The sequence below is a fragment of the Pseudomyrmex gracilis genome, unplaced genomic scaffold, assembly GCF_002006095.1.
Source record: "Pseudomyrmex gracilis isolate BER0280 unplaced genomic scaffold, ASM200609v1 scaffold_0, whole genome shotgun sequence".
NCBI lineage: Eukaryota > Metazoa > Arthropoda > Insecta > Hymenoptera > Formicidae > Pseudomyrmex > Pseudomyrmex gracilis.
Window position 1 is genome coordinate 3,709,742 of NW_018020584.1, and position 16,736 is coordinate 3,726,477.

General features: G+C 34.4%; 2 protein-coding genes across 15 annotated transcripts in view; one reads left to right on the forward strand and one right to left on the reverse strand.

The window, feature by feature from the left end:
- The window catches only part of LOC109851819 (inositol 1,4,5-trisphosphate receptor), a 39,358-nt gene extending 28,176 nt beyond the window's left edge, over positions 1-11,182 (forward strand). For 4 of the 9 annotated variants that reach the window (XM_020422290.1, XM_020422323.1, XM_020422306.1 and 1 more), the window contains 23 exons: positions 1,086-1,206; positions 1,304-1,446; positions 1,550-1,588; positions 2,093-2,280; positions 2,363-2,474; positions 2,890-2,997; positions 4,803-4,920; positions 4,998-5,230; positions 5,311-5,449; positions 5,529-5,818; positions 5,897-6,406; positions 6,507-6,656; positions 6,739-6,931; positions 7,020-7,142; positions 7,225-7,397; positions 7,484-7,648; positions 7,734-7,914; positions 8,015-8,107; positions 8,188-8,348; positions 8,428-8,593; positions 8,709-8,869; positions 8,938-9,099; positions 9,233-11,182. In XM_020422290.1, the coding sequence (XP_020277879.1) occupies positions 1,086-1,206; positions 1,304-1,446; positions 1,550-1,588; positions 2,093-2,280; positions 2,363-2,474; positions 2,890-2,997; positions 4,803-4,920; positions 4,998-5,230; positions 5,311-5,449; positions 5,529-5,818; positions 5,897-6,406; positions 6,507-6,656; positions 6,739-6,931; positions 7,020-7,142; positions 7,225-7,397; positions 7,484-7,648; positions 7,734-7,914; positions 8,015-8,107; positions 8,188-8,348; positions 8,428-8,593; positions 8,709-8,869; positions 8,938-9,099; positions 9,233-9,313 (3,810 nt within the window). In that variant the 3' untranslated portion in view covers positions 9,314-11,182. The remainder of the gene's footprint in view (positions 1-1,085; positions 1,207-1,303; positions 1,447-1,549; positions 1,589-2,092; positions 2,281-2,362; positions 2,475-2,889; positions 2,998-4,802; positions 4,921-4,997; positions 5,231-5,310; positions 5,450-5,528; positions 5,819-5,896; positions 6,407-6,506; positions 6,657-6,738; positions 6,932-7,019; positions 7,143-7,224; positions 7,398-7,483; positions 7,649-7,733; positions 7,915-8,014; positions 8,108-8,187; positions 8,349-8,427; positions 8,594-8,708; positions 8,870-8,937; positions 9,100-9,232) is intronic. The other 5 variants (XM_020422314.1, XM_020422341.1, XM_020422351.1 and 2 more) reach the window with 3 other exon arrangements.
- Positions 11,183-11,325: 143 nt separating this feature from the next.
- The window catches only part of LOC109863569, a 240,012-nt gene continuing 234,601 nt past the window's right edge, over positions 11,326-16,736 (reverse strand). For all 6 annotated transcript variants that reach the window (XM_020443880.1, XM_020443870.1, XM_020443861.1 and 3 more), the window contains 2 exons: positions 14,754-14,895; positions 11,326-13,921 (listed from right to left, as the gene is read on the reverse strand). In XM_020443880.1, coding sequence (XP_020299469.1) covers positions 13,735-13,921; positions 14,754-14,895 — 329 coding nt within the window. In that variant the 3' untranslated portion in view covers positions 11,326-13,734. The remainder of the gene's footprint in view (positions 13,922-14,753; positions 14,896-16,736) is intronic.

The following is a 16,736-nucleotide window of genomic DNA, read 5'->3' on the forward strand; positions in this document are numbered from 1 at the left end:
GGCGATAATTTGACTTCGCTTTGCTTGTGGCAGACTCTGTCATCATTTTGGTCGCATTTTGACATTTCACATGTTGACAGACATGATTACCAAACCATATCCTACTGAGGACACAGATGGATATGGTTCTGTGACCGAAATGTTTGCTGGGTACTCTATTGTGTATATTTATATTATAAAAATATACAATATAATATGTTCTATGAGCAATATATTATGTAAAAATTGAAATAAATATTAAATTAGAAAGTAAATATTAATATGAAAACAAAATTTAGAAAATTTTAAAGAAGATTCAACAATTGTGACTCTTTTATATACTAATTAGAATTGTAACTTAGTTGACAAGTATATTAAGATATACTACGAGAGAGATATATATTACAATATACGTTATATCTTACGATTGGGGCTATTAGAAACGCTTTAGCACAAAATGACTTACGTTGTAAATAGGAACTGCATTCTCTTCTTTACGTACGCCTGTATTATACACACGTTTGCATAATTAACACATTCATTGTCATTGTGTTGGATGCGAGCACATTTGTAAACTGTGTCTACTGGTGCTAACCACACGATGTTATTATTTTCTTTCCTTTATTCTTAAGATAATTTTTCTCTGTGTGTTTCCCAAATTACTTTAACGTACGAAAAAAAGTTTACAACTCTATATAGCATGATATATTGTATATATATATAATGTTTTTTTTTTTATTCAAAACGCTTGGCAATGAGTGTGTTCTTTTTATGCAAAATAACATTTTAGTGCATTAGAGAATAGAACGACGTTAAATATAAATAAGAAAAAATAAAAGTACAGAGTAGACAATAATAATAAAATTTGCAGTATTGTTAAATAAATAAGTAAGAGAACAACAATATATAAACTTGGAATAATAAGTTCTGCAAAAACAATTATCTAATTATCATTATCGTTTTATAACTCTTAAAGTTTGTATAATATAAAATTACAAAACGCTTAAAGAGAGCTGTTATAAATAGCTAAATATGATGGCGCGTTTCTTACTTTTTTAACATAGACAAATTCGATTAATTTTTACATTTACTTTTTCATGAAACAGACAAGGCAACCTATATTTGTTCAGTTGCTTCATGCAGCTTTTAAAGTATCTCAGTGTACATGGTTAAATGCCGGACAGAGATTTAACGTCGAAAATTGTATACGGACATTGTCAGATGTAGGTAAGTATAATCCTCATGAGCTTCTGCAAAAAATTGCTCTAAAAATAATACGTTCGTTTGTATTCAAGTAACGTAAAATGAACTTTCTCACTTTTAGCTAAAGGAAGAGGCATTGCCATACCGACTGATCTGGAATGCCAAGTTGCTTCCATGTTCAATAAAGCAGCTATGCTCAGTAGACAGACCAGCAAGTGGTTGCAGGCTGCTAAGCAACCAAAGATTGAACGTAGCCAAAGCCAGGTAATTCTCAATGATATTCCCGAAAACAAAGATACGATAGGATGAAATTACAACACACAAATATACGTGTGCAACTATATAACAATTTTGCTTAAATGCATAGAGTGACCTACTTTATACTGAGGAAGGCTCTGACAATGAGGTAAAGGTCACTCACGGAAGCGTAGCACCTTGTTGGTTTAGTTATGCTATGTAGTGCGGTTGTGCTAATATTAGTACTGTTGGATACACAGACTACAATAGTCTTTACATAGCTTTTCAAGAGCGTTTATTAGTATCGTGTCTTATTATATTGTATAGAAGAGCTACATGCACATACACGCTGAAAATGTACAGCAACAACACAACTGCGTATCTTACTACAAAAATAAAATTTATTTGATTTTTTCACGGTAATTATTGTACAAACAAAAAAACAAAATGTTTCCAATAAAGTATTAAATATGCTAAATATGTTACAAGATAGAAAATAGATGCATATTATATGATATATATTCACAGATTTAACTCTGATAAGTTCACTATAGCATAGATTGTATGAGTGAACTCTTATATTGTATATAAAGCAACTTGTATATAAAAGCTACTAGATTGTTTTGAAAAAGTTTATGTATTAACACGTTGTTGTCACGTTATTTTTATCTAGCTGATGCGTCTCGACCGAAGTATTATAGAAGGTCTACAGGACATAGTCTCTCTCTTGGAGGAACAGTTAAAACCTTTAGTGCAGTCCGAGTTATCCTTGTTAGTGGACATTCTCTACCGGCCCGAATTGCTGTTTCCTGCAGCAACTGACGCCCGAAAGAGATGTGAAAATGGTGGTTTTATCAAGAGGTATAGGTTTAGCGCGATACAACAGTGACCCAACTTTTGAAACAAATAAATTTACTTACACATATCCGCGTCTTTTTCACAGATTAATCAAACACACCGAGAAATTGTTAGAAGAGACGGAAGAGAAATTATGCGTAAAAGTTTTAAGGACACTTAGGGAAATGATGGCTATCGATCCTGAATATGGAGAAAAGGTGAGTTTCGCGGAATCGCGCTTTGCATGAAGTTACGAATCATTTATCATACGAAGAGGAGATAACACAGCATCGCGAAAAAGGGCATTCAGCTCTCGTAAAGAATATCATGGAATGTCAATATAGAATCACTCGCGTTGTGTGTGAGGGAAACGATTGAAATATTCATGTGTCACATTCACAACTTTGTATCTTGGTGTCCGTTCGTAAAAGCTGAATGCCTGAGCGCTCACAGCACATTAGATGATTAATACGCGATTGAATATTTATTTGGCTTGCAGCATAATTACGAGAATTATAACGTATAAAAGTTAATAAGATTTCTCAAATACGCTCTACAAATGTCTTAGCGGCGGGTGAGTAGGTCTGGTAGAATAGATCTGTAGGTAAAGATGTTTTCATGCTGCGAACGAAGAACGAAGTTATCTCGGAAGAGAAGGAGTCAGAAACGATGGGCGAGTCACGGGTTGGAACAGATTCCAATGATCAGTCTGAGAATCGACAAATGATTCAGCAAGATCCGGTAAAAATTAAAGTAGATAGAACAACAACAATGTGGGCACAACGTATATGAAACGAGATTTTGATTACCGAAGAGAAATCGATTGAGCGCGGATTTATGATCTAGGACGCGCGAATCTAACACCGCTACGACATTACATGCTATTGCATTGTCAAAAGCAAAAGAAAAAAAACGCGTTCTTACAGGGTATCAGAAAGGAAAAAAATTTATAATTATTTTTCCGTAACTTCTCTTTTTCTGATCAGCAAATCATGATGGATCATAATTTACATGTCATCATTTTAAAGCTAACGAAATGATAAACGTGTGTTGCTAAATGTAGTTGATTAATTGTGTAACTCAAGTAATTGTTGACTACGTGATTGTCCATTAAATGTTATATATACACATCAGATCGTAAATGGTGTGTGGTGAAATTTCCGTAAAGTAGAGAAATATAATGTACGTTGTGTAGATCTTTCATGCATGCCGCTTAATTTATGCACGTTTATTTTTATCTCCGTTTTTTCTTCTCACATATCCATTTCTAATTATATAATTTTTACTTTATTTGTAATACTTTGCAACTTAATATAAGCCATCTTTTTATCTTCATACAATATACGTAAACTTTATTTTTGAGAAAAAATAGAGTATATGTATTAAAACACAATTTACATTACATGCTATGTATAAGAATTTATGTGATTAATGTGTAAAAGTAATTTTGATTCACGGTAATGTGTGCATTGTAATACAGTGTGATCTAATTATTTGTGGAAATTGTTACATCATTTTGTATTACTATATTTACCGTGCATTGAACACTTTTACGATATACTTTTGTGAAAACAATTTATTTCTAAAGAATTGTGTATGATAAAGACTTACGTTGTCAAAAAATTGTAATATATAAAACAGGAATATAAGAAGTTTTTGTATGTTTTTGTTTTTTTTTTAGATAAATAGATACACACAAAATGTAAATAAATTACGTAGAGAGATGTACCAATACAAAAATATGATAGTTTTGAACAATTATATATTGAGTAATGATATTTTACATAATTTAATTTTAACAATAGATCAAAATGTATACACACATACACTCTATTAATGTGCAATTTTATGTGAGGACTGTTTTATTTTTTGTTTTATTAGTTTTTCTCCCCAATAACATGAATGTTACAATACTTATATAGATAAATATTTTTAATTATACAGTAAACCTACTTTTTTGATATAAATACATTAATATGTCAAAATATTATCGTATCCAAAATATGTGTAGTGCTACATTGTTTAGTCTTGTGTGCTTTCTCCTAAACTTTCACTTTTTTTTATATAAATACGATCTCACGTAAACATATATCTTCAATTTAACTATTTGTTAAAATGTCAAACTTGTTTTATGTAATCAACAATCTGTTGATTGTTAATATAAAAATATGTGAATGTTGTTTGTGACCATATTAACTTCACTTTGTTTCTATTTACACATTGCACTTTAGTCACATTATCTTGTCTTGAATTATATAAACTTTTTTGTCAATTAATATACAATATCTAATAAAACAATACGCATCCGATAAACAATTTGCACACATATCTTGTTGAATTTTTCTAAGCACATAAAGCACCGACTGTGTAAATATAATATTCAAGTTTATACGTTACACTTCTGATATAGAATGGTTTTTACTATTCGAAAAAGATTTCCTTTTTTTTTTTTTTATCAATGTTGTGCACTCTCTATGTATTGGTACATCGTCCCGATTTCAAATACTCAGTAGAATGTCGATGTAAAGTACTTCTTTTTTTCACAGGGGAACGCACTGAGAAACAATCTTCTGACGCGTTACTTCGGCAAAAGTTTCATGCAGAAACCGGAGAATGTTGACATTGGCGTGTCCCGTAGCGCGACTGTCACTCATGGTCCAGGAGGTAAAAGTCGTAAAAAATATTGAATGGCGCAATCTTATTGCTCGAATATTTTATTCACAAAAAACTCGTACTTATAGCGAAGATATTGAGTCGTGCTGGCAGAACGTTGCACGATGTACAGACGCATCTGGATCGCGAAGGTGCTTCGGATTTGGTGGTCGAATTGGTGATTAAGAGCGTACATTCGCCAAGTATATTTGTCGAAGCCGTCGAGTTAGGTATAGCGTTGTTGGAAGGTGGAAATCCTATTATACAGAAAAGTATATTCAATAAATTAATGAGTGGCGACTTGAGCCAGGCGTTCTTCAAGGTACGTTAGTTTTTTTGTATTTTCTAATGCACAATTTCACGTTACAGTATTGTTTTATACGTGTGTGTATATGTATATAGGTGTTTTACAATAAAATGGACGAATCTCGGCAAGAAATTAAAGCTACCGTGACGGTGAATACATCCGACATGGCAGCCAAAGTGCACGAAGACAAGGAAGGCAAGGATGTGGACAAAATGTCGCGAAAACGTGGATCAAGTAATAAAATGAAATACTTATACGCATATCCTTATACAATAAGACAGTAAATAAACAATCGTTATATATATGTGCGTAGTAAAACCTAATGGAATGGTAATAACTGACGAAATTCGCGAAGAGTTAAATCAGGCGTCTAACGGACAGGCGTACGTAAACATGAGAAACGGTGTCGCACCGGGTGAGGACATGGCGAACAACGTGAATCTCGGAGCGTTAGACGATTTAAGTGAAAAATTAGATAAGAATAAAAGCGGCACTGCTTCCGCTGAGAAGGACGAGGGACAGTTGAGCTCAAAAGTTTTAGTTATGCAGCCAATTTTGCGTTTTTTGCAATTGCTCTGCGAAAATCACAACAGAGAATTACAGGTACGTTCTTATCAAATTTGCGTTATGTATTACGTCACTTTTGTTGAGTATTAATAAATTGGACTTTGTCACGTATAGAATTTCTTACGAAATCAAAACAACAAAACAAATTACAACTTGGTGTCGGAGACACTCATGTTTCTGGATTGCATATGCGGCTCGACCACCGGTGGATTGGGTCTTCTTGGTCTGTACATCAACGAGTACAATGTAGCGCTGATCAATCAAACTTTGGAAACGTTGACAGAATACTGTCAAGGTCCGTGTCACGATAATCAAAACTGCATCGCTACGCACGAGTCCAATGGTTTAGATATTATAACAGCGTTGATACTGAACGATATCAATCCTCTGGGCAAAACCAGAATGGATTTAGTACTGGAGTTAAAGAATAACGCCAGTAAATTATTGTTGGCCATTATGGAGAGCAGAGGTGACAGCGAGAACGCCGAAAGAATTATGTACAATATGAATCCGAAACAACTCGTGGATGTGGCATGTAAGGCTTTCCATCAGGAATCGAATCAGGATGTCAGTGATGTCGACGATTCTTCGACCATCGGAGAGGAAGGAGTGTCGCCTAAAGAAGTAAGAAAGCGATAAATTTTAGTAGAGAAACTTTTCTTATCTGTTTTTCTTGATTAATTTTTGTATACGTTTCATATGCATACTTGTCAATCTGTTACAGGTCGGACATAACATTTATATTCTGTGCCATCAATTAGCGCAACACAATAAAGAACTGGCGACGATGCTGAGACCATCTGAACAGAATAACGCCGATCCGAAAATTAATAAAGCCCTGCAATATTATGCATCTCATACAGCTCAAATAGAAGTACTGTGTCTAAATAAAAGAACCTTACATATATCTCTTACGTAAAAGCAATAATATCGCAATAACAACGTTTATATTTCAGATTGTCAGACATGATAGAACACTAGAACAAATTGTGTTTCCGATCCCGGAGATTTGCGAACTTATAACTGTGGACACAAAAATAAGAGTGTTGAACACGACCGAACGGGACGACCAAGGATCAAAAGTTTCCGATTTCTTCGAAAGGACGGAAGATATGTTTAACGAAATGAAATGGCAGAAGAAGCTTAGAGGTACGTCCATCGAACAAATTAAAATAGAATTTGTCACGTGATCATGTGGTAATTCTCCTAATACGTTACTTCTTGTTAATATTCGTAGGACAACCGATGTTGTTCTGGATGAGCAGTTATATGTCACTATGGAGTAACATTTTATTCAATTGTGTCGTTCTTATCAATCTTATTGTAGCGTTTTTCTATCCGTTTGTAGATTCTGCGTTTGGTAAGTTTGTAACAAATAATGAATTTCGAATTCATATTTTATTTGTGCGCGCACTGAGCTATCTTTATTTTTATTTTTCTAGAGCTCAAGTATCACTTGTCAGCTCTAATTTGGGCCGTCATGATTATATCCGCCATTATTGTTGTTACTTTGCCAAGAGAATCCGGTATACGCACGTTAGTCGCGTCAACGATATTACGAATGATTTTCTCTGTAGGTCCAGAACCGACGTTGTGGTTACTCGGTTTTGTTACGGTAAAGTTCTGCGCAAACATATATTACAGTTTTATGCTCAATGTCAAGTCTTGGAATTCTACAGTTTTAAATTTATCATGTTGCAGATCATACTAAAAGTTGTACATCTCATAAGTATTATAGGAAATCAGGGTACTATGACTAAAAATGTAGAACAAATAATAACAAATATCGAACTTTTGTATCACATGATGTATCTAATGTTTTGTGTTCTTGGAATTTTTATGCATCCGTTTTTCTACTCGGTTTTAGTAAGTAACATATTCTATATTCTGCGTATATACATACACCGTAAGTACATTGCACGTGATGGTAATTACAACATTCTTCTTTTAGCTTTTCGACGTTGTTTACCGCGAGGAGACTTTGCTCAATGTAATAAAATCGGTGACCCGAAACGGAAGATCCATTATACTCACTGCTGTGCTAGCTTTGATTTTAGTCTACTTGTTTTCCATTATCGGATATATGTTCTTTAAGGACGATTTTCTCGTGCCGGTCGATGAGGAAATCATATGTAAGTTCACTTTTGTAGTCTGTACAATATATTTAGTGTGTAAATTCATATATTTAATTTCTTAATTTAAATGTAAAATTTGTTTTTCAATTTTTTGCAGCGTCTGTTGAACAGCAGATTGCGGATGCTTGCAGTATTAGTGACAAGGAAAAGTGTGAAGCAACAGAGACATTGTCACAGTACGCTCGCGAAAGTAAGTATCGATATGAATTGTTGAAATCGATTTAATTAAAACGAAGATGTAACATGTTAAAATGTAAATTTATAATCTAGTGATTGAACAACAAAAGAGAAAAACCGAGTTGGTCAATGTCGGTGGAGAGATGAAGGAACGAGCTTGCGACTCTCTTGTTATGTGCATTGTTACTACGTTAAATCAGGGATTGAGAAATGGCGGTGGAATTGGAGATATTTTACGAGCACCTGCCAGTATTGTGAGTTTCAAATTATTAACCTTATAATAAATGTAATTTGTATCTTGTTTTTTAAATAAAAATTTGTTATTTTTCATAGGAACCTCTGTTTGTTGCAAGAGTAGTATACGATTTGCTATTCTTCTTCATTGTCATAATTATCGTTCTGAATCTTATCTTTGGTGTTATTATCGACACATTCGCTGATCTTCGATCGGAAAAGCAACAAAAGGAATTGATTTTGAAAAATACTTGCTTCATCTGTGGTAAGTATTTACTTTCGAGTCAGTCAATGTCATCGATTATATGAATTTTTCGAATATATCATACAACATATATTTTACGACTATTTATTGTTTCCTTTCACGCTTTTTTCATTAGGTCTAAATAGATCAGCTTTCGACAACAAGACAGTTTCCTTCGAGGAACATATAAAACACGAACATAATATGTGGCATTATCTCTACTTCATTGTTCTGGTGAAAGTGAAAGACCCGACGGAATTCACTGGACCGGAGTCATACGTTTACGCCATGGTTAAGGTAATAGTTCATAGAGCTTGAATAAGTTGAGCGATGCTTATGTCTTTAAGCTCTATGTACTTTCACAGGATCGTAATCTGGAATGGTTCCCGAGATTGCGGGCCAAATCGTTAGCGGCGGACGAAGGCGAAGGGGAACAGGTGGAATTACGAAGTTTGCAATCACAATTAGAATCTACGCAGCAATTAGTTAAATGTTTGTCCCAGCAACTCACGGAGCTTCGTGATCAGGTAAGACAATTTAGAATATCCTTTACTTCAAAGATTCGGCGTAAATGTGCTCGAGAAAGGACGTTTTTCTTTTGAAAAAAAATTTCAATAGGTCTATTGTTATGGGATGAATTGTAATTTTTGTTTTAAACAGATGACGGAGCAAAGGAAGCAGAAACAACGGCTGGGCCTCCTGAATTCTGCTTCTGCAGTCCTACACAATGTACCCACGTAAACCTAAGACGCGTATTTCGTAGTTTCTTCGTTATTCCGAATGAATCTCAGTTTGATACTCCGAGATAGTATGTAATGATAATATTTGTGTGTTCTTAATAGGCATTTAAAGACACGGGAATAGACACTGAACCCGGATAACCCGGCGCGTTTTTACGGTTTTTGTTCCTAATTATAATGAAAGTAAAGTACACTTAGGGCATTATAACATATATTATCATTGTTTTTTTATTAGAAGGGCTTTCAATCCTGCGTATCGGTCAATCATCGAGGAACCAATATACCGTAAATATTATACTTTGTTTACTAGTGTATAAAATTCTTATTAAACGTATATATAGAAGTTAAGCGTATGTATCTAACTGATTGCAAAGAAAGAGAGAAATAGAACAGATATAAATTACTTAGAACACTTCTCCACATCTACTGAAATATGGTAATATTCCACTGTCTTTTAGGATAATTTCTTTTTTATGTGATCAGAGTTCGTTTATAATATATATCTTATAGTTTCGCTTTAACATAATATATATATATCCACATTGAAGTGTGTACATCAAACAAAGATTATAGTATCAGCTGTTTTATAACAGTTAAGAATTTTTTATTTTATATTATCGAAGATATGGTTGTGTTGCACATTTCATTTGTTTTTATAAAACTGTTTTTAAAATCTAAGAAGAGATATATATTCAAACTGCATTTGTAAATTTGTACAGAAGAGATTTTCTGTGTTATACATTGTTTAATTAACATGTATATAAATATACATGTATGTATATAGATTATATATCTGTTCATAATTCATGAAAAAATTTTCTATCATTGTGTCATGTTGTTCCCGATTATACAACCAATTAGTATTTGTTCTATATATGTGAATATGTGTTAATGAAACGTTATACAAAATATGTACGTTGTTAATGAAATTACATAATATTTTGTAATGATGTGCTCAAGGTTTTTCTTAATTTCATAAAAGAAAAATATATTGTTGAAGTTTGTATCATTAGATATTTCTAGTGAAACAATTGTTAATGATAATTTAACAGCGCGATATTACCACTTGACAGAGAGAGCAAAATTAGGGAACAATCGATTTTATCGCACACAATATACATATATAGGAAAAGGTGTTTTGAAACTTCAGATATTACGACGGACTTTTAGCACGTTGATGTCCAATTGTCATTCGTTGTTAATATATTGATGAACATATATATAGTTGAAAATACTATAAAGTTTTATCAAACTGTGTTATATTATGAGATGTAGGTGCATTTTACCTGAACACTGCGTGCCACAACTATGTTATTACGGAGTTTTAAGAGTTTATTGATATTTTTAAAGTTCATGATTTTTAAAGTTTTACGTCTGTATACGAATATATATATGTATATGAAACGTTATACGAAATTATTATGAACGTTATAAACGTTATACACAAATTATATACATATATATGTTATGTACTATATATACATATATCTATTCCTTTCTAATGTAATATCGAGTATATAACGTAATGTATATATATATTATTAGATACCATAGTGTCGCGTCTTAGAAATGAAACGATGTCACTTAAGAGCATATCACTTTTTATGCTGCCATATGCATCGTTGATTATTATTATTGATCACATATTGTTATCAATCTCCTCATATTCTCTTTTCTTTATGTCAGATATACCAGAAATGTTATGTACTTTTAAGATCTTCGAATGAGAACTTAACTTGTGAGATATATATATATGTTATTTCTAATATCTGGACGTACGGTCTTATTATATAAATATTGTAGTTATACTGGATGTAGATTGCGTTCTTATATATACTTACTTGTGAATAAATTATGTTTTTTTAACTAACGTTAATGATTAACGATATTCTTGACGCATGAAATTTGGACACTGATGTGTTTCTTGATCGTAGAATTGAGTTAGTGGAAAAAAAAAACAGATACTTTCAGTAGTGTTTCATTTTACTTTATTTAGACTTTATATGAAACAATTGACTATTTATTGTGATTCATATATACGACTAATACATGTAACACGTATTTTTCTTTCGTAGGTCGCATGTGTTTTTTTTTTGTTTTGTTTTTTTTTGCGTAAAACCGGTATGCTGGTTAAATAAAAAAGCCAGCTATTGTACAGATGCGCAGTAATAATAGAACGTATAAACACGCAAGTATTGAACACAACGGGTGCGTAACGTTTGTCGTGTTTAAAAAATTCAAAAAAACTCCTCGCGCGTAATCTTCTCACAATCTACGTTCCTCATATAAATTGGCTATGCGTTAATTTCGTTCACATTTGCGTCAGTCGATATTCTTCCGATAAGTAAGTTAGATAAGGACTTTCATATTTGTTTTGACGAGGTTTTTTTTCGAAGAGTACAATTTGCTTATCTTATAATTATAACACAACGTATTAACGAGTGCCTCTTTTCGCGCTCACTTGCTAAACACGAATTTAGCTGATTAAAAGTGACGACAGGTGTAAAAATAATCGATCTATATTATCTACAGCAATGAATATACTAAACTCTTTGGACAAAACTCTTGATATGGTAAGTATAACGTATCAATAATACTCCTTTAATTTATTCTAGAGTATTATTATAGTAGGGAAGAGAGAAAAATAAATATATATACATTATAGAAGAATGCGTTTTTGGTTAAAAGATGTCCTCGCGGTGAAAATACGGAAACATGACTAATAACGCTATATTATCATGCTTAGGCCAACACGTTTGCTTTACATATTAGATTACACATAAGAAAAGAACTCGTGACGAGAACTTCGATTACAAAATTAATGGAAAAATCGTAGAAACACTTGCGCGCGCGCGCATTATTATACAGCTGGAATACATGATCTCTGCTGCAACTTATTCTCTACCGGCGGTGAGTGTGTACATAATTTATTTTACGACCTAGCATTTATTTCCCACTCTATATCTTCTCAATAATCAATTGTGAGTTTGCCGGCAGATCGGCGCGTTTTATTTCTTGAAAATTATGCGAAAAGCAAATGGATTACTACCTCGGACTTCTCAGCAAGAGAAGAAATCGAGAATTTCTTCGAAAACGAAGAAAAATTAAAAGCCGTTCAGCCGCCAAACCGGATAACAATAAATCGCGAGGTGCCTCCCCCGGCACACGCGCGAAGCTCGTTCGTTAAAATACAACACTCTTTCTTCGTTCACGTTCGCATTCGCGTAAGATTAATTATACGTCTTATCGTTTACTTTACAGTAACCCGCAGACTTAGACAATTAATCGTGTTTCTGTACAAATCCTATCGACGCTTGTCACCTATATGTACACATGTCGCGCTACGTGGTTGGTAATCTCTTACACGTTTAATTTGGCATTCGCGTGCGAGAGAAAGGGAGAAGTGATTCGTGTAAGTCTTGCTACTTCAAATCCGTGCATCGCATTCTTGCCATATTAATTTTTTCTTGTATATGTATAATATATACACATGCCGTTTCTCTTTGGCTTCAGTATATAAGAGGCCAAAAGTACGATGAAAATTGTGAAAAATATTGTGAAAAACGCAGCACTTACAATTTATTTATTTATTTATTTTTTTCAAAAAGTGGATTTGTAATTTCGATGTACAAGTCAATACAGATTTTTATTGAATATTTATAACAATACTACTTTAAATTTATAAACTGTTTCAAAAACTAGAACGTTTCAAAGACGACTGAATCGTACGGCAGTAATATTCTGAAAAATAATCAAAAATAGTTAACAAAATTAGAGAATCGAGAAATTAATAGAACAAACAGTAAAAAATATAGAGGCTACAATTTATTTCATTCATTTTTTTTTTTTTAGATCAAGTAACAGTCGACTGTGACTGTGCGAGCTAAGTAATTGCGTTTAGACGTGCTGATTATCACTCCTTTTCTCTTACTTTTTCGACATATATGTGTGTGTATAATATGCGTATATGTACGATTTGATCGAAGATCAAACAAACTGATTCGTTAACTCTATCACACCGTGAAATATATCGGATCGCGTGTACAGAGTGAAAATATAGAGAGATCCAAGGGTCATTAAAAATTTCTCCGAATTTATTCTTCACGCGATGTGATATTCTTTTCTGCGTTGAAAATTGTTTTTTTTATCTCGTGAGAAAATTACGCAGTCAAAGTAGTCAACGAACCAACTCGCAAAATCTCTCCGTCTTTCGATCAATTATACTGTGATGATTTTTTTTTCTCTTCTTTTAAACATCTTACATCGAGTAACGTAAAACAAGAACTGACACACGAGTTCTCGACGTTTATGTACACGTGAGATTATCATTTTTATAGTTCGTTCGATTTCTCAACAGGAACGTAATGTGCGTAGACGCGTGCATTTTGCCCCGAGCGTTGCTCAGTCTCAACAATCGAACGGTCACACAAGCAGAATCGCGAGCACGACAAAGACGAGGGTAAGTCCTCGCAATTCAGCTTTACTCGACGAGTCTACCACGTGCCAGTTCGGCGGTGGCGATGGCCCGCTCTTGCGAGTGTTGGCGATCACCGTCTGACTTCGCCATTTCATCGTGTACTGCGGAGCGGTTCTTCCGAGCGCCTGGAGTCTAAAATTGATAAAGGTATAGTTTATCCTTTTCTGTTTTTTTTCTGAATATTACGTCACATATTATTAATATTAAATTAATATTATAGTTTATTTATAAGAGAAAAATTCATATTTTTTTTATATAAAACAAAACGATGGGGGTAACTCCGAAATATATATAGATTCCTATAGTAATCATTTTAATTAATAAATGGTTGCGCTATTTATCACACTGACGAACAGACATATATATATATTCAAAAACACTAGCAAAATCAGTGAGAAATAATTTTTTACATATAATTTATTTTTTTTTAATTTTTCAAACAGAAGTGTGCAACTACTATAAAATAAAATTATACTTGAAGTATGTGTGATGAAAATAACTTGTTCTTCAATTTAACCGCATCGATCACTGCCAGCGAGAAAATATCTCGACTAAGGAGACCGCATGTTAAGCATATTTTTCTTTACATCCCGCGGATTACAGGACGAGAGTAATGCCGCGGTTGTAAGTAGAATTGCCATCCATTGCGTAAGACGCCGAGATGAACGATGGTCGATTGTTAATCAGCGGATAATTTCTTTGCGCGAAAACGACAGTAACGGATCGCGCGGGCATCAATCCTCGGTTTTACGCGAACGCGTAACGCGCGCATGAGTGAGAGAGGGAGATTGAGAGAGCACGATCGCGCGTTTGTCGGCAAAACGCCGTTGTATTTCAACCGACCGTGTCACAATCTCCCGCTTCGAAAATGTCGCGAAACTGTCGTTAAATGTAAGTAATAGATAAGATCTGTCGCGAACTTACGCTTTAATCGGTTTGAAGGGCGCAGGATTGGAAAACTCACCTAACCACTGCGGTGTTCATTTTCCACGGCAGAGTGAAATTCTTGTGCGTGTCCCTCGAGCAGAACGTGTGTAATCTGGGTCCGGCGGGATCTCCCTCCTTTCGGTACTCGTGTATCGTCAGATTCCACGCCGTGCACGGACCTGACAAACAAAATTAAAAAAAAAAAAAATCATCGCACAGATCAGATAGTATCACGATCTGTTTGCACACACATTTTTGCCTCTTAATATTAATTTTTAATTACATTTTAATTTAATTATATTCAGACTCGTGTAATATCAGTATCTTTATTTAAATTTTATCATTCAAAACGTATTAATTAACAAATAATGTTATTATTTCATTAGTATTATATTTTGATTATATTACACATTATTATTTTAACATTTGTAATTCACTGCTTGCAAACATCACATTGTGCACGAAATTTTCTCTCTGTTATATCACTCTGCAAAAAGTAATAATGCGGTCATAAAATGGTTAATAGTAAGAATGCTTATTACTAGGATTCTTGTTGTCCATGAACATTTTGGCGAACCTCTTGTACCAGAAAATGCACTAGTCGAGGATGAAATTTTGCAAGAGGAGCGGCTGGATAGAGAAAAGAGAGAGAAAACTCTCACGACTTGAGAGGTATATTAAATCCATTTCCGGTGCCGACGTTTGCGAGGCTTTGGTTACGGTCCCGACTCCGCTCATAATGTTCCGTCAGGCAGCGAGAAGGAAGAAAATGAAAAAGCTATGGAACGAAGTTCAGAAACGAGGAAACGAAGGGAAACGGAGAGAACAGTGATTTCTGTGGCGAAGTTGCGAAAATGCACTGCCGTCGTTAAAGTAATTCGATTCGTGGCAATTCATAAAGCGGACAATTTCGATGGGCACGTACGAAGCCTCATTAATCCATTTGTGATTCACTCGCAACTTGTTCCCGCATTATTTCAACGAATACATATGTATATATATATATATATATGCGCCGCTAACTGCATTTCAAATGATAAGAAAACAGAATATCTCAATACGTATGAAATGTATGTCCGTATCTTTTATTCATGCAATATAAAAAAAATTAATATGTGAATATTTTTCTGTGTCATGTGACAATTTCAATATTTCGCTTTTTAATATTCTTCGTGTGCATAATATTTGTTATTCTCAAGCATGTGGCAGTGATATGACACTCGTCTCGCTTAAATATTTAAAATGCAACCGATTTTAGACACGAACGATGGATGTGTCTTTTTATATCTGTCAAGATATTCTTGACACAATTCTGAGAAATGAAAAATGAGAATACAAATTGACGCAAATCGATTTATATTATATTAAGATAAACAAACAACTCGCATAATATTATTTATGTCTTTAATTCCGAGAAAGAGACAATTATATATGCGCGTCTCGTCTCATGGAGAATTGAAACAAGTTCACTCACAGATGTGTTCACACCTTTTCCCGCATACCGAAGAAAACAATATTCCTCACACCACAACCGCATTTTGCTGTGTGTGAAGAACAATCATAATATTCTCGAGCTCAAATATATGCGGTAGGTCGTCGCTTTTGTCGCGCTCGTAAGATGACAACTCACCTACCCACCGGTAGATGCGAGGGAAGGTGATGAACGGAAAATGCGGAAAGAGAAATAAAAAAAGAGAAAAATGTGGCAGGGTGAAGAGTGGTTTCTACACGGTGAGGCTTTAGCTTTCGTTGTCGTGGTAAATCCGATGGTCTCTTTAATCTCGCGACCCGCTGCCATTCGTTTTGCGCTGCGCTCCACTGTCTCTCCGGCCGGTCGGTCTCGGGGACGTTCTCTCATCCCCTTCGACTTATTCTTCCACAACTTTCACCCTTTCGCATCCGCGGCGGCAGCGGCGGCGCAGCCAATGGCGCGGATAGAAAATTCCGGCGGTCTCGGAAGAAAAGCAATCGAGGGAAGATTTCTCCGTGTCGTCGCCAGAAACGGAGCACATCCCGCGCG